This window comes from Dromaius novaehollandiae, chromosome 1 (genome assembly GCF_036370855.1).
Source record: "Dromaius novaehollandiae isolate bDroNov1 chromosome 1, bDroNov1.hap1, whole genome shotgun sequence".
NCBI classification, from domain to species: Eukaryota; Metazoa; Chordata; class Aves; order Casuariiformes; family Dromaiidae; genus Dromaius; species Dromaius novaehollandiae.
Window position 1 is genome coordinate 133,590,819 of NC_088098.1, and position 22,569 is coordinate 133,613,387.

A 22,569-nucleotide genomic window follows, 5' to 3' on the forward strand; every position below is an offset into this window, starting at 1 on the left:
AGCAAGACGTCCATTAACTTCGTAAAGACAAACAGGCACTCACATTCTTCCTTATGTGTATTTGCAATTCGTACAATTCCACCGACACAAATCTAAATTCATGTATGAACCAAAAAAAAAAAAAAAAACCCAACCCAAAACAACCTCAAAAACCATGAACGCATATCATTATAATGCCTATCTTTTATCATTGAAAAAGAACGGGTGCTTTTTACTCGGTGCGGTGCAAACAGAGAGCACAGATAATGCTCAAACCCCTGTTCCTAAGGGGACATGCTAAGTGTATGGGTAGGTGTAGGGGAGAAAGGGAGATAGCATGTGAGCTAAGAGCACAGGGAAACGGTAGCAAATATCATGATAGTCTCATGTTTTTGTTACTTAAATCTTTTTTTTTTTCCTCTGTTACGCTGTAGGGGGGGATTTGATTATAAAAATGAAACGAGAACACAAGCCTTGAATTAAATAAGCCATCAGCAAGGAGAATGGAATATTAAGAGTGAAAACCTGCAGGAAGCGCCTATGAAACAATACCCTAAAGTCCTAAGGGCGGGGAAAAAATCCCTAAGCCAAAATAAAACAGCTGCATAAAAGCAGATGATTAGTATCAACGCAAAGCAGGTTACAATAATAACTTGCACTGCTCTGAGGGGTCAACTTGCAATGGCAAGTACCCACCAGACACTCATCTGTCAGCTGGGTCCTGGGCAATGTGCAACACAAACAGAAAATGAAACACTTAAAATATAACATATGCACTATGCTGCAATATATTGCAAAGCCTGTCTCTAGGTGGGAATTATAACTCCAACTTTTCTAATTATTTAAAGGTTAAAGCACAGAAATACAACAGATTTTCCTAGATTTCATACTTATAAGAGAGAGCAATTTTCTGCCAATTTTTAGTCCATTATCCATTTAGTACTGATAAAAGGGAAAGAAAACTTAATCCTATGAAGAAATACTGACATTACAATTAGCCTCAAAACCTGCAAAATAATACAAGCAAGTCAGCTTAATTTTAGCTTTTCTCCCATCTTGAATAAAGAACATTTTTTATTCAATAAATCTGAAGATTGGTTGTAAGCAAACAACACAAAAAATTTTGAAACCTCCCAGTACTCAGTAACTGAAGTAAATAGTAGAGTTCTATTTTTAAATTGTATGACTCTGTTAAAAAAGTCAAAAATGTAAGAAAACGAAGATCGTATGTTGACGTTTTTAATACATCATTAGGCATTATAAAATCTGCAGCTAGTATTACATAAGCAAATTATAACATCGCTCTCTCTAGGTCTTTTATAAACCAAAAAAAATTCTTTATTAATTAAATCATAAATTATTATAAATTAGTGAAGCACTATAAAATACTTCATATATGAACAAAAAGGGATTCTGAGATGGAAAAATACCTGATAAGGTGACATTGAGATATTCAATGTAAAGCGTAAAGAAAGCACAATGAGAATTGTCGGTGTGTTCAATGATCATATAAAATAAAAGCTCAGTGAAGACGTTTTGAAGTGCTATGATGGAATGCATTTGTTTTAAGTAGAGATCAAACCACATGTGTTTGGGACTAGTAATGGAATTTTTCATTATCATTCTTCTGAGTACAGCCCAATTCAATTTCAGAACATGCTTAAATTTAGGCACAAACTCCTTTTGACTTCAAAGTATGGATTCATGTACTGAACCGCTTCTAGACTGGGGAATCATGTCAGTTTTGGTGAAGATAAGACTTCTCCCAAGATATTAAATAATAATAGTTGCTCTCATTCACACAGGTAAATCATTCTCTGTGTACATTTTTCAAAGACCATAGACAAACTAGAGGTATCATGGATAAGGCGGGATTTGAAAGAAAACAAACTGATATTGAGCTAATTCCTGGGAGGATACTGCAGTCATTGATATTTTACCCACTTTCTAATTAGCACTGGATAGGTGAAAATGGAGCAGAGGGCTCTTCCCCTCACATCGACAGAAAATGAACAGCCAGCAAAGGGGCAGGTATGCCCTACACGCCTCCTTTCAGAGTACTGACCCCTTCTCACAGTACAATGAGCGTAAAACAGCAAATAAAAGCACACACAATACAGAAGCCAGTCAAAAAAACAAAAGGCCCAAACTCTTCTTCCGCAGCCACCAGCACTTGCACATCTATCACAGCTGGTGGCCAAGTGGCAGCAAGAAGCTTGGCTGGGAGCGCAGGATGGCAGAACGGGGCTGGGGCACTCCCTGGCCCTGGGCACGGGAGGCAAAAAGGCTGTGTGAACGGTGGGGAGGCAATAGTCCACTATCCACCTTTACCTCAAAATACATGAACATAATTGGGGGAAAACGATATAATAATAATAATAATAAAGAAAAACAAGAAACTTATATTTCCCGAATTTGAGCACACAGGGACTAGCAGTACTGCTCTTCTCCAACACAGGAGGAATACAAATCGAACTGATCTTTGGCATTGTACAGATTTGTGAGAGGGTCAACAAAACATACACTTCTTGCACAAGACGGAGAGTATCATCAAATAAAGTCATGTCAAGAGGCCACACGAGAAGTTTAACATTGCTCAGATTGGATTGATGCGTGTGATGATCTCCTCATTACTCCTACCTAGCCCACTTTCTTCATTTTTCTCCATTCTTCTCTCATTATTATGATTATTATTGATTGTAGATAGATCACTATCACCAGCAAGAAATATAGCAGGTTGCACTGAAGAAGAATGATAGCTCTGACTCTTTTCATTGGGGATTGAACTGCTTGAACTGTAAACAAGCCCTAAAGTTTCTAACCCCAGTCTCAAAACCCCTCAAACATGAATTGCCAGGTCCATTAGCTTATGCAATCTTTTTTTTTTTTTTTTCTTTTTATTCAAACTGAACTCTGTCGGACTTGCTGTGCTCTAATTAGAAGTAAAGAGCACCAGATATTCATACAAATAAAACAATACAAAAGCAAACCAGCAACAATCCACAATGGGTAAAATATCCAGGAGCAGTGAAAGCTCTCTTTTCATTTATTAAATCCCCCCAAAACACAGGATTTATTTTCTAATCCCTCATGCCATTTATCCCCTAGGTAGTTATCATAACTGTCAAAAAAAGCAGCCTTCAGGTTAGCATTTTCAACAAACAAAAACACTTCTAGATAAAATGGTGCAGATTCTCTTGATAGTCTAAAACTAATTCAAATTTCCCTGTAGAATGGTCATTCATAGCTGATCTCCAAACACTACAAACCTAGATAACACATGAAGTTATTAATTGAGCTGATATACTCAAATCAAAAGAAATTTGAAAACAACTGATTGCCATCCTTTTAATTATAACAATACTGGAGAATAATAGGATGGATCTCTGAAACGTTTGCATCAGGGTACAAGACAATGCTCAGTTGAATAGGACTATTTTAATTTCCTAGGTTAATTCTAATGCAGTTGGTATCAACATTAGTTTGAACTTGCAACAAAAAAGACTTTCCACTTTTACCAGAACAACAGGCAAAAACAGAGACAGATCCAGCCCACATACAGAGATGCAATAAAATGGATGGGGAAGGGTCTCTAGACAGCACTCCCAAATGAAGCCCATTTAGCAAGTGCTTCTCAGTACCTGCTTCTGGCTTTCTTGAAGGTGGACTGTACAAAAATGTCTGTCTATATTTTAGCCTCATGGTGACACGTGTCGTCTTTACAAAAGCCTAGATGATAATGAACTGCATGAAAGAGTAGACAACCAAACTCCAATACATACAGACCTTTTGAGCTAGACAGTTAATTAAAAGTTATTGACAAAATATAAGAAATTAGATAAGCAAATTATCAAAGAGATTTTGCAAATTTATAGTGATGATATTAGACTAGAGAATCCAAGATGAATTTCAGTACTGAGACATGCAGAAGCATATACTCAGCACAGTCCGAACAAGCACTATAAAAACAGGATGCAGAATTTTTATAAAGCATTTATTAAACACTAGTATCCCCTACTTTATGTTAGAAAATGATATAGACAACGAGTAGCACAAAATTGTGTGAACAAGTGACTGGCCATTTACTATTAGGCAAGAAGAAACTAATTAGGTTTATAAACAGATGGTCTCATACCTGTTGTACAATTGTTGTTAGTTCCAGACAGAGCTGTATGACATTATTTCTTGTTACTGAGTAATCTGTCACAGCAGCAAAAGGTGATCTAAAAAAAAAAAAGAGAAGGCAAAAAAGTGTTGAATAGCACTGGCATATTTGCACTTTCTTCACTGGTGAATAATGCATTTAGTACACATAGTGCTTTAATAGTGATTTCTGTCTAGAGATAGTAAAAGCACACAAAAAATATCCAAAATCTACTACTAGAATTGTAAAATACAGAATATATATTCCTAGGAAATGCTCAACCCTTCTTGGTTTTGTAGAGTTTTCAAAGTTCTTCTTCAAGAAGTCTCATTTATAAAAGCACCCTCTTCTCACAGCCTTGCAGTTTACTTCTGGACAGCCCTCCCTCCCCCAGACAAGCCTACCTTGCCTTCTGCAGCGGTTTTCAAACACCCTGGCAAAGGCAAGCACAGGTACTCCTTCTATGCGTGACGTGAGCGGTGCCCAGATATGAATCAGCTCAGAAAAGCATTTGGCTGATTCACTGGGATTCCTGGGACCTGACCTAATATCTGGTGAAATTACTGGAGGGACTTAGAGGAAGTAAAACTTTTAGCCAAAGGGGAGAAAAGCGTTTCGAACCAGAGAGGGATGAACACTCAGAAGCAGCTGCAAAGGCTAAACTGGAGGCACAACCTAACATCCCACTAGACTGTGCTAAAATCAGAAGGGCTTAGTGAAAGGGAAGTGTAATCCAGCATTTAAAAAGGTCACCTACATGCATTCGACATCTTAAAACTTCATGTCAAAATGTTTTAAATGCCTGTCTGCCTAGAAGCTTGTTTGTTTTCTCTCTTATCACTCGAGCTAATAAAATACATTGCAAAGCACTGCAAGGATTGTAATATCTGAACAAGCTGTCAGTAGATCATCCGGGGCGCCAAGACCTCTTCAACAATACTATAAAATTGGTGGTATTTAAATTAAGGTGGGTGCCAAGACCCTTCCCCAGCTGCCTTCCTCCATCACATCCGAGAGCATACATATTTATATGTGCCTTTAAGAGTTTTACAGTGACGACTGATATTACACCTTCTTCACTGAAACCTAAAGACAAGCTGCCAGTACAAAGAATTCAGTTATAAACATGTCTGAATGGTAACTCCAAATATAGTTCAGCTGGTTTGTAACAGGTTTCAACATTTTCTTCCATATGCAGAATTACTGAAATGTTAGTATCAGCAGATTTGGAACTGTCCATTAGTAAGCCTATGTGGACTTCTCTATCTCCCCTGGTTTTCCTAATGCTCCCTTTCCTTGTCAGTGCTGCCCTGATGATTCACAAGACAAAATGAACTTTAAAGCCATCAGACTTGAGTAAGCACCTCAACTTGATGTGGTACCTCATGCAACAATACATACTTTCTGTCCATATTATGTAGGGAAAAGAGCAGTTCATTCTCTTTAAAATAAGACTACAGAAACTGGAAGCTAGGTAAAGTTTAGGAAACCTAAAAGCAGCCCAACAGTGAGGTTGCCACAGATAGCATGTCAGTAAGGTCCAAAAGGTGCCTGACAAAAACTATTTGACACAGGGTTATAATCACAATTTAAAGTGCAAGTTTTATGCACTACATGACACGTGCACGGGAGATGCATACTGTACCAGGCCTACTCACAGACACACACACAGAGTTTTACTGAATTTCGGGAGACGTGTGAACTTATTAAAGGATAAAAGTTAACTGAACTGCTTGGTTATGAACTATAATTGTGTTAAAAAGTACTTTAGCCAAGAACTAAGATGAAATTGATATTTTTCCCTTCAAAACTGTAACTGTTGAGATTATGAAACACACCTGAAACCTTGAATTAAAAGGTCATTTTCACTTATGAATTCGTTAGTATTTAAAATGAATGAAATCAAGCCAGCAAATGGTATTATTTTACTTTAAGTATGGGTGTTAATACAATTTGATCTTCAAATTACACAACTGGAATTTATTTGACATTTCAAAGCCTCCAGCATTTCTCTAAACAAAATCTCATGGTAGGCTTTGGCTTCTAATACTGCATGATCTTCCTTCATACTTTTACAATTTAGTTTGGTTTCACGGTTCATGAGGAAAGTAATGACATTTTTACCATCATTGCTCCTAATGAATGTTAGAAATGCCCCAAATAAACTTGGTTGACATTAAAGAACAAGCAAAAGGACTGAAACATTACTCATTTTTGTTACACTGAACTGTAACATTGAAAACTTGCTGAAAACACCACATGAAGCTGGCAGCAAGGGTGGCAGCAAGAGGCAAAGTCTACTAAAATCAATAACTAATATTTAATATTTTCAAAAATGCCTCATGACTTGGATGGATAAGGTGACAGGTCCATGTAACACGAGTTTTGCTCCCGGAGAAAATACAAGGAGTCCCTGAGCTGCCCCCCCCTGCAGGTCTTTGCAGCTTATAAACCAATTCCCTCACATCACTTTGCACCAACACCTCCATGGAGTCATGCTGTAAATCAGACCAGTAAAACAGAAATTCCCGTACTTCCCCCGCCCCAGTTCAGATCATTTCAATCGTCCAGTCTGCATGCACAACTCCACAGATGGCTGTACAGACACGACTGCATGAGCGGCCGGGGAAACTGTAAGGACAAAGGCTTCTTAAAATAGCTGTACTGCCAAAGGAAATGTATTTTGGTACTACATCCCAAGCCTCACTTTCAACTGTGAGGTTTTAGCAAGACTTAGCATAGCAACATGTCAGCACTTTCTACCAAAACATCAACAGAAACCTCATTATAGGATCACTGATCGGATTTCATAATGAGCATGCTGTGAAACACCAATTCAACAAAAAGTCCCATGTGTTAATAAAATAGCCACTGATAGTAAAATGTGTAATTTGAATATAGTACAGTATTATTGCAGCTGTGAACAGATGAGGCAACATACACATAACTGCAAGTAAAACTTACATATATTGTACCTTTTCAACTGGCTGCTGCAATACCTTCCTTCTCAATCCATCAAAAATAAGCCAAGTAAACAGCATTCCTTGAGGAATTAGACCACTTCCCTCAACTTTTTAAAAATTCATTCCTATGCTTGGCTGAGCCAATTCTTCCAAATCAACTTCCAATCTCTACTCTTTTCTTTCAAAGTCGCCTTTCTCTCAGTCCCTCAGGCCTTCAGCTCTCAGCTGTCTCGTACAGCTCCAGCGAAGCAAAGTCCCTGAGAACATGTGCAATTTTCAAAATGCGTGCTCAGTGCTTCTTCAGCTGCACAGGAGCTAAGGAGCTGTCTTGGACTGTGTTGCCCCACTTCCTGCTGGGACGCTGACCTCAGTATCCCCTTCTTTTGCCTCTCTCACAGTCATTTCCAAGACTTTTTCCACATATGTTTCCCTGTTCATGGAACCCTTCTGACCCAGTTTCTCCTGCAATTACTTTTTTCTTCCTTCAAAACCTCCCCAACCTCTTCCTTTGCAACACCCACACGAAAAACCTGTATTAGTCCACCGTGCAGCTACCTGACCACATACTCTTTCCATTCATCTCCTCCTCCAGACCTTGCCTTACTTCTCCTTTCTACACTTTGGCATCCCCTTCTGGCCTTATTTCTTAAGGGAACAAGATTTGTGCAATGCTTGTGCACACATGTGGAAGGTGGCTTTGCCCTTGTTCTTACCTCTCCTCCCTCCTGCTCTTTTCCAACATTTGAACCGATTAGCCATTTCAAACCAGTTTGACAGATGAGTGGTGAGAAGGTTTCAAACATAATAAAGTTCGTACATGTTTTGCGACCACGTATGCACTTGGAGAAGAGGGAGCCTCTTACACTTCCCACTATGCGAACCCATACTGTGAACCTGCACCTTGTTAGATACCACAGACTCCAGGGAGATGAAGAAGTCCTTTCTAATGATCTCACTCACAGGAAAACAAACTGCTTACATTTTTTTTAAACATTAAAGTCAATCGACTTCAAGGCCCTAATGTATAGAAAACAAGGTTTCCCTATAGCCAGATGCCATGGAGCTTCTGGTTGCTGTTTTTTTTTTTTTAACTGGTGTTTGAGATAAAAGACCTTGAAATATGAAATATAAATAAGCTTATGTGCGTGAGGCAGGCTGTAACACACATACACACAAATATAAATATATGTATTTTTTAAACACACTCACACACACACTTTTTTTTGAATGGAGACCTTAATAAAATCATTAGCAGTATCAGCATCTTTTAGGATAAAAAAAAGTAATAAATTAATCCAATGAATTAATTAATAAAGACACTTTTAAGGACTGGTAGAAAAGCCAGCTACATGACAGCTAATTCCCTCACATATTGCTGTTCTACTGATAAGAAATAATGCTATTCAACAGCTATTAATACACAAAATTAGTCATTGCACATGCAGGAAAATCTTTCCCAAATATTAAAAAGGTATATATTGTAAAGGAGATGCTTGGTATTTCTAGACTACCAACACTTTCAGAATCATATGCTTAAGTCTCATCTGTCTTATTCTATAACATTTGGTTAGGGAAAAATGATATTAAAAATTCAGAAATAACTATTTCTCATTAAAAGATTTGCGATTTGGACAAATACAGACTGCCGTTTGTAAAAGCATTACCGCTCCAAAAATGCTAATCGTCTTTCACTACTCGCTGTCATACTGAGCTATTTTATAACAACAGATATTGTGAGGGGATGAAAAACAGTGTTATTCTTACTTCAGCATCCTAACAAGGGAAAACATATTCACAGAAGTTTGTCTAAACATAATACTCAAAATTCTTCTACAGAGAGAGATAACCCAATGAGTAATATAACTCAGTTTTCAAAGGTAGCACTTTCAGCCCAAACAAATACAATTCTGAACAGACAGTATTGTGGCAAATATTTTTGTGCCAGCATCCATCTGAGATTCATGGCTCTGGGCTCTCCATGCAACAAACATATTATTTGTGTTTCTAATGGAACTGTTTTATGTCCTATCAGGGAGGAATGCAGTGAAATTCACACTGAATAAAGGAACCCTTTGAATGAGTGTTCTGTTAAGCATTTACAGCTGTTCCAGTAGCACTAACATGGTAAGTGCCATTGCACTCTTAGCCAGCATTTACTGACAGGTTTGGCATCCCACTCACACAAGCATAAAGGGAAGTATAGAAAGAAAACACAAGATTCACAGGCTGAAGACTGAAAACCAGTTGACAGAAAGTGGATTATTTGTGTGGTAAGTAAAGAGCCACTGAACTCTTTGATTTGTTTTTTTGTTTGGGTTTTCATTTGTTTTCCCCCCATCTTGTGTGCAAACCAGATCTATCCTGTCAGGAAAAGCAATAACCAAGCATAGCTAATGTGGCTGTATAGAGTCCTTTATAAAGCAGATTTTAATCTAGTAACACATCCCTTGAAAATGAGAAGTTACAGGCTTGCAAACATGGGAGCATAAAATTCTTCCAGTGAATGCTCCTCTTTACTTCCAACTACAGAATAGTCACCCAATAAACACCGCCAAGGCTCATTCACTGAAAACAATGAGACAAAGAAATCCAACTGAAGAAAGTTTACCCCTAGTGTAAGAAAATGTGTGCATTGTGTACGTCACCATGGTGAAAAGAGGGAGACTCCTTTTTTTAGTGGGAAATGTGTTTTGCTACCACAGTACTTTCACAGAAAGCACATATAAGCTCCAGTGTCCTGCAGCTGAGCACCTAGGATTGTTCACATATATGAACGGGAGTGTTTCCACTGTTACAGGCTGCACTCTTCTGTTACTTTGCTGGAGGACCACCAAGTAAATTCACACAGTCCGCGGTAGGGCTCAGAGGTCCCCTTCTGCTGTCCAAAGTTACCCACCAAAGCATCCCAAAGTCCCCATCTTTAGGCACAGACCTGAGCCTTAATGAATAGGATTTAAGTATACGTAGAAGTCCTTTGCTGAACATTAAAATGACTTGCTTACCTGGGGTTCAAAGACAAAGGATTACACCCTGCTGTTTCGTGAAGGCCTAGCTGATCCCCTAAAAGTTGACTTAGACTTGCCAGAAAGGCCTTTTACTCTGGAATTCTACACTGTGTTACTACTGTCAGCAATTTGACCCATACTTTTTATGTGGCCAACAATTTCTATCTTCTTGTTCCATTTTGCTCATGTATCGGACTCTAGATAGCAGTGTTAAATTAATCAGGCTGGTGCATATTTGTCAGCCTGCTAATTCTTCTCTGAGCACAGAACTGAAAGACTGAAATAATTAAAAAAAAATCTATCTCCACAAGATACCTTTGTCCCATTACTTAGACTTCACTGTAATCTCTAGCAGCAGTTTAATTTTTTTATTTCCAAAATAGGGTAGTCCTAGGGTAAAAAACAGGATTCAAGAGAGTTGCCGTGAGAGACGTATTGAATCACTGCCCACACAGATGGCTGAGTCAAACAGCATGCTAAAAAAATCCAATGTTCCCTGATAAATCCTAAATCACGGCCATTAAAATCTGTGACACAAAAACAGACATAAAATCTTGTAGTAGTTATCTCGTGGAATGTTGATGACATTTTCTTAAATTTTTAATTGAAAAATAAGCTACAGCATTATATTGGATGTGTCTTTAATGAGGGCTCCATCAAAGCCCTAAGAACAACCAGCCCTTCCCTAGTCCTAGTCTCCAAACAGATTTATAGTTTACACAGGTATCACCACCATTTGCAAAGAGCCAAAAACATTCTTCTCATGACTGCACAGGATGTAAGCGAAAAGGAGTCCGTGCTCCAGAGAACAGCCCCGGCACCACCGAGCAGGCAGAAGCACAAGTCACCTGGGAAGATTTCCTTGCTCAGTCCGCTGCCTCGCTTTGCAACCAGTGGGGCATACGCGGGTTCCCAGAGCTGTCAGCTTGCAAAGGAGACACGAACATCGTGGAGAGGAACGACGAGACTGCATCAGACTGCAACACGGGAGAAGGTGCCAACAGAAGCAACGCAAGCTGAGCGGCCAGGTGTTACAAGCAGTGATGCTGGCAGGGGAACGAGACAAGATGGGAAGAGACAAGGCTCACGCAGCTGCCACCAAATGTCACTCTGGGTCAGGATCCCTCAGGATCACTCCTCTTCCACAAGGAGTATTATAATTCCTCCTGGTTAGAGCTAAAGTAATGAGCTCTACGTTTTAAATCTAGCTCTCCCATGCATGGAAAATATATTCATATAACGTATGAATGTATTTACACTGGAATGTGATGTACAGTGAGACTCGAGGAGAAAAAACGGTTGCTTAAAGGATGTGTAAAAGATGCTTTCGTTCCCACAGATGCCTTCACTTTGCAGCAGCCTCTGACATGCTCAACATGGTGCTGACTTCTGACGAAAATCCAGCCTCCTCTCTGTCAGTCAGATGGTCTGGCAGGTAGCAGGAGAAAAAGTCTTTGATGAATCTGAGCGCCCTTCAGTCACGAGACTCATCATGATTTCAGTTGCAACCAATAGGTAGTAGCAAGTTGGTAGGAAAGAAAGCAGATGCAAGCAGAGTACAAGAGCTGGCTGTGTCTTAACTAGTTAGTTGTGAGCATTGCTAAACCCCCTAAACTTGGAGCTCTGAAGCTTTTTCTGAGATCGCCATGACATCACTGCTTTTAAGTTCACATTTGCCTCAGGACAAAAACTGAAGTTTTCACAGGTATCACTGAAGATACAAGTAGGAAATCCTAACACAATTTGTTAAAGATGAAAACAAGTAGTTTGATTCTCAAAGTCCTGATTGAGTTCATGGTGCTTTCAGTTCAAGAAAGCCCCAGATGGACAATATATACCTCTGGTACACCTTAAGTTTATGTTTAGCTTGAGGGACACACAACTTTTCTCATCAATTTTTATTGCCAGTAAATCTGCACGCATTTTTCAAATATGTCTTTTCTTTATTCCTTCCACTGGTTTTCTTCAACTATTCAGTTTATTTTCCATTCAGCTGTGCTTTCTTGACTGCTGACATTCCAGTTTTCCTAGATCTTTGACAATCTACTCTTGAACAACACAATAAAAATATGTAAGATGGAGATTTGTACTCATTACATTTGCTGCTTGGCCTCCAGGTTATATATTACTTAACACACTTTATGGTCAGGAGTATAAAGCAGAGTTTGTTTGATCAGACTGCTCTGTTTGACCAGATTGTTTAACAATATTTGACTCCCACCTCTATTTACAACAAATAATAATTTTTGCATAAAATGAGTTCTCTCAACTTGAAGGTAAGGTTGTGTGTATTCTCGCTGTCATTCAAAGTGTGAGAAACACATTTAGGAGAACTGCTATACGTAATCTCAGCAAATAAGCACACAGTGCAGAAAGCACTGAGGTTTCATCTCCACGATGGAGTGCATCAGCCCTATAAAAGACAGAAGAATGTCCAGGAACCCACCACATCAAAAAAGAAAAAGGATTCAGAACCATGTCATATATTCCACTATGACCATGTCCATATTCTACATGTCACTAATCCAAAGAATACAAGTTTCAAGAATTACTGGAATAAAGGCTGAAACTAACCCCTACAGTCTAAATGAAAGTCTGGAACAAGTGGATAACTATATACATTATTCTGTTATTCTTGCAAAACATCACTAGAGACATTTAGGTGTCAAGTTGTTTTGAATATCAGATAAGTAGTTCACTGCTGGCAGCCTGAAGCATAGCTTTTCATCAACTTAAGATCCAAGTAATGTGTCAAGTAGAAATGCACCATACCTTCAGAAAAGATTCCTATAGTTTTTCAAGACAGCACAAATTTAGCAAGAAAACTGGCTTGGAGGAATTTGAAGACCAGTGAAAGAGCATAACATAAAACATTATTAAGTGAAAACTTTTTCAGAGGTCTTCTGGAAGAAATGAAAAGGTTTCATTGGTCAAGACAGTAATGGGAAGTTAAAATTAGTCTAAAAATTATAAGGGCATAATCTAGCAGCGTGATGACAGCTTCTTTACCAGACATCTTTATTGAGGAGCTCTTTTATGCTCCTAAAAAATCATCAGCCAAACTATTTAGAAAACAGCTAGAAATCTCTACTAAAATTTCCAGTTAATGAAGTTAATGAAGTTAAACCAGATGACTTTTAAAATTTGGCAAAAAAGCTACCCTAATTTTCACCGAAAAGTCATGCTCTGACATACAGCTAAAAGTAGGACTGTTCCAGGCAGAGACCTGGAAAAAAGAACGTATCCCTGTGTCTGCCCTGCACAGTGTAATTCCAAGAGTTGCAATGGCAGTAGCCCAGCAAATCACAGCTCTCACACTCTTTTGATAATTGGGCCTGGCCTAGGGAGGTCCCTATAGACCTCATGTAGGATGTGAGCATCCTATGGAAACACCAGAAAAAGAAAGCTCACTAGAGCAGCAAGGGAAGCACAAGCTGTATGGAGTCATCACCAGCCCCTTCACATAAGAAACATATCATTGCACTTTAGGCAAGTTGGAGCTGCTGCAGCTGTTTTTTCCAGATGTGACCTGAAAAAGACTGCACAGGAGTAACCTACCATGGATGTTACAATGGAGTGGATAACCCTAATAGCCACATTCTTCCTCCTAATGATTTTCTCTCCCCTCTGTCACACCCCAAAATGGAACTGGTGTTAGGAACCAGCCAAAAAATTAAGGTTTGGGTCCAGTTTTAACACTAAGGACTGTGTAGAATAAAATGAAATTCATGTTCCTGGCTTTCAATATTTTACTTTAAAAATCTTTCTATCTCCCCCTAGCGGCCCTAATAGCTGCAAAGAAGGAATATAATAAGCAGAATCCTATTGATCTCCAGATGTTCCCACGTCCAGAAAAAAATATAGTCATTAGCCTGCCTTCATCCCAACTTGCGGACTTCACAAAGAGGAAAGAACAGACCTAGCCAAAAAAACCACCCTCATAAATCAGAAAAGTCTTAAAATGTTACAAAAAACATTTGCCACAACCACGTGTTTAAGCCACATATGTTCAGAAGGACATTCCCAGAAATCTAAATGAAATTAAAATATTACTTCTAGGAAGCCTTATTTGGGCACCAAAGACAACATTTTTAAAAGCAGACTCCCACTTTGGCTGCTCTCATTTTTAACTCCCTGGAACTCCCGGGGCTGATGAGCCATCATTTCAGAAAAGGCAAAAGTCATGCATTTTCCTGAGAATAGAATGGATATACATGTTTTTTAAAATGATTTTAGAGATCTTCCCCCACCAATGTTAAAGTCTGCCATCTGATTATCTCTGACAGATATACTACAGCTGTCTTTATAAAAATAATTTTAGCAATGGGTAATTCTCCACACACTTTTGAGCTACAAACATGTTTTCCAGGCTCGATTTGTCTTTTAATACTAACAGTACATAGTTTGGGCCCAGTTTGCAGTACCACAGTGACACATTAGTGCTCAGATGCAGATACTTCTATTTAATTCCTATTTTATTATTCAATTATTTGACCAGACCTCCAGAGAAAAAATGTGAGAGGTTCATGTGTTTCCACTATGATCCCATGTTATAATTTGGAAAAAAAAAAGTGTCAGGAGACAGGCAACACCATTTTAACGTCTCTGGAAGAACATATGCCAGTAGTGGTATATAATAACATGTAAATGATTCCTAAAATCAACAATCACTTTTGTTCTGAAGTTCGACTACTAAATTTGTATTAAGATACCAAAACACATAACTTGCTTTTCAATGTGCTAAACATATGTACCTGTGAAGGTTTACTTGTTAATATCAGACTCCATGCAAAAAAATCTCATACTAATACTCAGCTTCTTAATTAAGATTTATCCACATTATCCACAAGTCAGATGAGAAAACAATCAATCAAGCTTATTTCTAAGTGGAAAGAACTGGCAAAACACTGATCTGCCTATGCAGAAGAAGATATTTTTCTATTATTCCTTTTGTTTCAAAACCCAGGCTGCTCTCTGCCAAAAATGAACTACATGGCGAAAAAGTAAGGCTCACAGGTCTTAAGTAACAACAAGCTATGGGCAGAGATAAAAATATATTCCCAGCTTTTCAAGTTTCAGTACCAAGCTCTTTCCATGAGAGTATATCGATCCTCTGCATATCTAATATTAACTGTCTAAACAGAAATTTTGGCCTGTAACTTTAGATATTCATGTTTTGACACTTAAGGGAGGGCTAGAAAGAGAGGAGAGAGGAAGAGGCAGTGGCAGCTGCAGTCTGTTGAACAAAAGAGGATTTACAGTTCAGCTTAAGAAATAGAAACAATTCATGCCTCACCTAAACCTTTCACATGGAGATCATTTACGGATTAGAAACCAACTTTCCTCATGAAAATGAAACAAAGTGAAACCCAAAGCAGTAAATCCAAACAAGTCTGTTGAATTCTAAGAATTACACAGAACTCATACTTTGAACATAATTTTAGCTGCTAGATACAAAATAAAAAAAGACAAACTTTCAAATCAGGGTAAGCAATTTATATTTGCTGATAAAAATGCGCTGTGAAGATGCATTTTATAAAGAAATAGAGATATACTAATTTTAACCACTTGAGTTTCAGTGATCATCTTAAATACCTGAATATTACTATTGCTATCATTAGAAAAGGTCAACGTTGATATAGTAAAGGAGAAAAGTAAAGTCCTCGTCAAACATATTTGCTAGGTAATACAGGCAGAAATATAATCTAGTTCCAGATGCATCTACAGTTTAAGAGATACTCCATTACAATTTAATAAACCTAAACTGCAACATACATGTTTACACACATACACAGTGGAAGTATATGTTAACATCAGTATAACAAAAAATACAATCACAGTTCTGTAAATTTAATTATATCAGAGCAATGAATCTGAGTTATGTTGGCCAAAGTGTTGTTCAATATTAATAGAAAGCACACATATATTTTAATGATGTCATCCTGTTGCTTTATTGTGTTTCCAGATATGTGTAGGGTTGCAGAGCATTTAAAAATACGGTACTGAATGCTGTCTGAACTGTATGCTGGTAGTTCAAGTAACATGAAAAACTTGCTAGAAACTTTCCCTCAGAATTTATAAATGGATTCTGCTTCCATTTCATTGCCTAAATAACATTTTGCAAAGAGTTTTTGTTTTGTGCATGTGCATGAACTGCTAACCTGTGACACATTTGGGAGATTTTACCTGTCCAACCAAGCCAGCAGACTTTTAGCTGCTCCAATCAGATCCACTACTGATGTCAGAAAGTCATTTGGCAATTTGCGGCTGGTCCGTCCATCATAGTGACCACTCCTCCTCCTCCCAGTTATGAAGTTCTGCAGATTTTTGGCAGATGCATTCAGTTTGTGAGAAAGGGTTTTTAGATTTTCTGTTTCCAAACCATAGTTCTGCATAAAAAAAAGACAAAGAAAAGAAAGTTAACTCTGCAGCTCAACATGAAGTACTGAGAAACAGCAAGATTGCTCTTCTGCTTCAAAACTTAACCATTCCTAATAATTACGGTAGAAATACACCTACTCATTATTTTTTAAATGTATGGCATGTTCTGTTTCTAAAGTGCATAAAAATAGAACAAAAGAAGAGCAAAATTATGACTGACTCTAAGCTGGTTTTAAGTGCATTGAGAAGAACAACTCAGTATGAAAAAAATCCTGCTCTGAAAGACTGGTATTAAAAGCAGCACATCCCTCTCAGTAGATGTGATGGTTCTCTCAGTAGATCTGATGATTATGGACCCATCCTCATGCACATAACTCGCACCAATTTCTAAGCTCACCTAAGAAAAGAGGGCTCACAACCAGCACAAGTATACAGTATGGACACAGTGTAGCACCAAATTATTTTTGTTTGTTTCAGTGAAGGAAGCACGTTCTGTAACTTCTTCTTATTCTTCTTAACAGCAAAAGACAAGCTGAATCACAGACGAGAGCATACAGCACTCCTCTGCACAGTGCCTATGTTGCCCTTTTAAAGCCAAGCTCTAAACTTTGCTTTAACAGTCAACCCCTTAAGCTTAAATTATGGTCCTCAGCTATGTAGCAGAGACAGAAATAATTATGCAGCAATATTAACAAATGGTACTTGGAAATCCTTCAACTATACAAATGTTGCAGAAACTGCACTTGAGAATGCACTGATTTAACATTCAATTATAATATATTACAGTGCCATCGCGATCTGTTATTTCTAGAATAGATTTCTTTTCCCTCACAAATGCTACGAATAATAGTGAAGAGTTAGTTCAAAAGAGATTTTCCCTTCCCTTTGTAAAGCAATAAGCAAGCATATAGACTTGAGCTTATTACTCCTGTAAGGGGTAAGGCAGGGCTGCAGAAGGTGCTCCTTGCCTTAACTGCATCACGGGGTCATAATTCAGAGCGCTCACAACTTCCTCTGATGACTATGAAAAGGGCCACTTGCTATTGAAGGTGGGCCACTCTCTACCACAAATGATGAAGAAGTGGGATGCAGAAAGCACCCCTGCAGCTCAGGTGCACACAGAAAAATCGACTTCCTATGGACACCTCCCTGACCGCACCAGCCCTCGCGCCAGACACCTGGCTTTGGCCCCACACTAACCAGTCCTCAAGGACAAGAGATGGGAGAAGGGAGATTCATCAATGCCAACTCAAGACTGCTGAAGCTTATTTACCTTAGTCTTTTTTCTGTAAGCAACAGGGGAAAAAAATGAGAGTTTACAGCAGCTGTCATGCTCTTAATCAGAATGGTCTACTAAATAAACTTGTCTCCTCTTTAACTATGCTGGGACTCCAGAAGACTACACTGAGGTAAGCCCTGGTAACGGCCAGCTCCCAGGCCTTCTGCAACTTCTGCTCCCAAAAAAACGCTGGAATATTGTGGCAAGGAGACTTCAGCGTGTGGCTTGTCTCCCATCCCCCAGCCAGAGCCTCCTCGCACTTGCAAACTGAACATGCTTAATGTGGATCCACCAAAACAGCAATGGTCACCCTTCCCCAGCAGGGAACACGCCTGAGGGAAAAGGGAACATATGCTAAGGTCGCATTTAAAAAAATCTCTACTGAGAACATACATTTTTAAGCCAATGAGGGCTTTAAGGTTAAGTTTATCAGCCGAACAGTCGCTGTGTAGGTGCTGTCCTTTGCCATCATGCTTAACGATGACTTTTCCACCATGTAAAGATCCTATAGCAATTCTACAACAGATAAATTTAGGCTATAAATAAAAAATTACAGGAAGAAAGCAATAGATTAGGATGGAAAAGTAAAACATATTTTGTTATGCATTAAATGGCTCATAACTAATTACTTATTAAATTCATCCAAATAAGAGAGAGAAACATCAGATAAAAATAAATTTGTTTTGCTGTAATTTGCTGTGTTCCAGGGGCTGAGAGAGTATGATGAGAGCCTTATTTGATCATATTTCTTAAGCATTAAGCTCAATTTGGCAAAATTAGCCAGGAACAAAACAAAAGGAAGATACTCTTAAAGAAAGCTACACCCTGCAACATTTCCTGCAGATCAGCTTGCCTTGAGCAAACCCAACAAAAGGGTTTCAAAGAGTCAAGCAAACAGAAAACCTGCCTCAAACAAACCCCACAACACCTGCGCAACACACTTTTACCAGATCGCTCTCGTCCCCAAACATAGAGGGGAAAGATTACAAACTGCAGGTTTGCCATAGGTTTGTTTATAAGGCCTCTTTGTTTTTAATATACAGAAATGTTGAATTTTGTAATTAACATGGACACTATACCTCTCAATCTCTCAATCTCTTCAAAACCTGCGTGTCTCAGTTTTAAAAATGTTTTTTGCACAGAACCTGCATTTTAAGTTTAATCCGGAATCACAGGTCTTGCTCTGTGCTGCATTACGTGTGTGAGGTGAGCTCCACAGCACCAAAGACAACGTGCCCAGGGAGGCAGCAATTATCACCCCCGCGGCCCCTCGTGTCACGAATCTCATTTCCAGCCAAAACAGGACCGACCTGCAGCTGCCTGGGCCTTCACTATGTGGCCCTCTCTTTTTTTCCCCTGTCTGCTATCACTTTTTTTGCCCGTTGGAGTTTCTCCTCAGTGCAACTGCATTCCCCTGTTTAAGAACTATTTTATTCACATTCCCACTCGCATATGTCACCTCATTTTCCCTCAGGTCCCAGGGATGCACCCCGCTTCACACCGCGTGAGAGTGGGGAGGCGAGTCCTCCATCCGCTCCCGCACCGAGTCACCCCCAAACCCACCCCTGCCATGGCGGAAAGGAGAGGTGAAGGAAACCTAACTCATTTGCACCAAAACGAGTTTCCTCTGCCAACAAGGGGAGAGGGGGCACCGGGAAGGAGCAAGCAGGGCTGCTGCGTGCCCAGTCTTGCCTGGGGCACGCTCCCACGCTGCCTTCAGGGCGCCCCACAGACTGGGTTTGGCAGCACTGGAGTTACTTCACGTCTCTTTTTTCCACCCCCCAGCCTGCACCTGGTCTGTTTAGACAGGACAGTGTTTGCCCACCACGCAGTCGTGCCCACCATGCTGGGCACCCAGGCAACTCGCAGGGCTTGGGGTCTGATAATGTAAAGAATCAATAATAACAAAACTCGCAGTATGGATCGCTACAGACATAGCAAAAAGGCATTTGAAAAATAAAGAGGGTACATTTGTATATATATGCTTCCTTAGAAAAGCGGCTCCAGTGCAAGCTTAGCAGCTGGAAGTTAACATCTCATTCTTTTTCAGATGCCTTTTTTTCATTGGCAGACAAGTAGAGAGGAAAATATAATGTTGAAATATGTAGTGTATTTTCACATGTATTCTAAAAAAGTGTGTGTTTTCTTTAACATAAAGAAATGACACACTTAACATCTAACCTATATAAAATTTAGTGTTGTATTAGGAATAGCACTGATTTCAGTAAAGCCTCCACCCATAATCTGAGCCAGATATATCCAGAGATGTAAAATACAGAGATAAATATCAGGCAGAATATATTTTTGGACAGCTGTGTTTATTAAAGTCCTCAAGTAGAAGGATCCTAAAACAGCAGCCAAGCTAACAAAATCCCCACTTTGTTTATTACTACTATCTCTGGCCTACATTAAAAACAAACAAAAAGTTGCATGTTCTAATCCTGGGAAAAAAGCTTGCTCAAATAATAACTGCCAAGTTTAATCATAATTTGTATGTGATAATACACTATTAACAATAGCTTTCTTAGCAAAACAATGCATTTATTTTCAAGCAATGTAAAAAGATAATTGCAGGCAAAGGAGACAACTCTGTGGTTTTTCCCACTCTGTATTTAGTCGGCACCAACACAAGTTACGGTTTCGTTAGCCAAAATAAATTTACTGTCGCTGGAAGAACCACAGAAAAATCTCTGCATCCTCACAGAGATTACTGGAAGCGAAGCAAGTCTGCGTATGTACTTTCTCCACCAGAAGCCAGAGAACAAGGGGCTCTTCAGAGACACCCCCCTCCCCAGAAATGCCGCTAATGGAGTCATCTCCAGCAATCACAAAACACCAACTTGATGAAGCTAAGCCACACACAGTAATAGCTTGTCAGTGGGTGTTCGAACGAAAGGTGATGGGAGGTATTAATAGACATTTTACCTGCTAATTACTTTTCTGTGGCTTCTCATGACAGTGTGAGTGATGAACTGTAGCTCTTTCCTTCGCGTGCTGACAAGCAGCAGCTCTAATCACCACTGATGAGTTTTGCTTTTTTTTTTTTTTTTTGGGGGGGGGGGGGGGGGGAGCCAGCCTGGCCCCTGTGGCAGCCCATCTCCACACCAGACCCCCGACAGCACCAACAGGTAGGGAGGGAGCTCAGTAGCCAGACTTTGGGAGTGAACTCTTTCGGACCAGTTTGACCGATGTTCATTATTTACCAAAAACCAAAAAATATATAAATTAATTTAAAAAAAGCTCACTTTCAACTCCTTCCTGTGTTAAATTCACTTAACCCTTGCTACCAGGCAAGTGCACCTGACACTCCCAGCACTGGTTAGAAAGTAAAGTGTGTCTAATTCATCCAGTGCTGCCTCGGCTGTCTCAGACACAGCCTCTCCAAGCTGCTGAGACCTACACACAGTTCATGGGATGTTCACACTGTCCACTGGGCTGCAACATGGAGACATCCCAGCTAACGAAAAAAGCCAAGCTCAGGTGAAAAGCCTGGGTCTAAACACTGCGGTGTGCAATGCAGACACGCCCACAGCCCCAGTAACAAATCCATAAATCCCTTAAAACAGATGGTTTGATCACAACTTTTTTTGCTGCCACTGAATCCTATACATCTTAAAGCACAAAGGCCACATTAAGTTCAAGGACATTGTGTGCCTGATGCAAGCAATTCGAGAGAGAGAAACAAGCATATGGCCCCTCTGCCCATTTCCCTAAATAACCATTTCTTTGCTTTCAGCCCAAAAAGCCACTGGAAACCGTATGGAGCGAAACACATGCAGTGATCAGCACTAACTCTTGCTGAAGCCACACAAGACGGGGCCGAAGATGTTGCACAAACTGGCGCTTGGGGCAAATGAAAAAATAGGAACAGCTTCCCCAGTGAGGCACTGAAGCTCTCAGTGCTACGTTGATTAATTTCTGCCTCCCTTCTGGAGAAGACAACCACCACTGTATAAACTACAGACAGTAATGGATTATTTTTCTTAGGCAAATATTTGTCACCACACTCACAAACATTATTTTTTAAAGAAGGAAAATAGTGGCAACCTTTTGAAAGGACAAATATTACAGCCTAGAAGACAGCTGTACTGCATAACAAATTACATGCACTGTATAATAAATTATGTGCAAAGAAATATAACTTCACAGTTATGCCTGACTTTTCCTGGTAATACTGCATAAAAATCATAAGGATAAAGTTTTCTTTCTCATGCAATTTTTTACGAAGTTTTCTTCCATCTATTCACAGACTGAGGCAGGAACTGCAGGTAAGAATAGCATACGACTAATAAGAAGTGGACTTAAGAATTAAGGCAAGCTAAATTCTGCTCCTTATTATTTTTCACTACTTTCACCTTCCAAATTTAATTCTTGAGTAGCATTTCTGGATGTCGTATCTATTGCTTTTGAACACATAAAATGGAAAAAAAACCAATGCAGTTTCATATAGCTGTCAGGAATGCCGGGGATGTTTCTATATGAATAATCAGAACAGCGTCTCATGGATTTGGGGGCACACGGCAGCCATTTCAAAACCATGCCTCAAAATTTGGAGATGCCAAAAATTGCCATGAAAAATCCATCCTTTTTTCTCCAGAATTGTTTTCAGAATGAACGAAGCACATCTTTTACTAAAACTCATTTTCCAAAACATTTGGCTGAACACATCCCACAAAGTACAAGGCAGAGTTTACCAACCCAAAGTTGTGAGCAACTGAGAACACAGCTTGTCATATTGAAGGTGTCTTATGTAACTTTATACCTCATCAGATCTGCCTACAACATATAATTCTAAGGGCCCTTCCTCCAGCATCACGA

The 22,569-nt window shown here is 39.3% G+C and overlaps 1 protein-coding gene across 6 annotated transcripts in view; it reads right to left on the reverse strand.

Annotated features, from left to right (window-relative positions):
• Positions 1–22,569, reverse strand: part of CNKSR2 (connector enhancer of kinase suppressor of Ras 2) — a 223,382-nt gene that overhangs the window by 157,357 nt on the left and 43,456 nt on the right. For all 6 annotated transcript variants that reach the window (XM_026120684.2, XM_026120683.2, XM_026120682.2 and 3 more), the window contains exons 3-4: positions 16,278–16,480; positions 4,115–4,202 (exon numbers count right to left, since the gene is read on the reverse strand). In XM_026120684.2, coding sequence (XP_025976469.2) covers positions 4,115–4,202; positions 16,278–16,480 — 291 coding nt within the window. The remainder of the gene's footprint in view (positions 1–4,114; positions 4,203–16,277; positions 16,481–22,569) is intronic.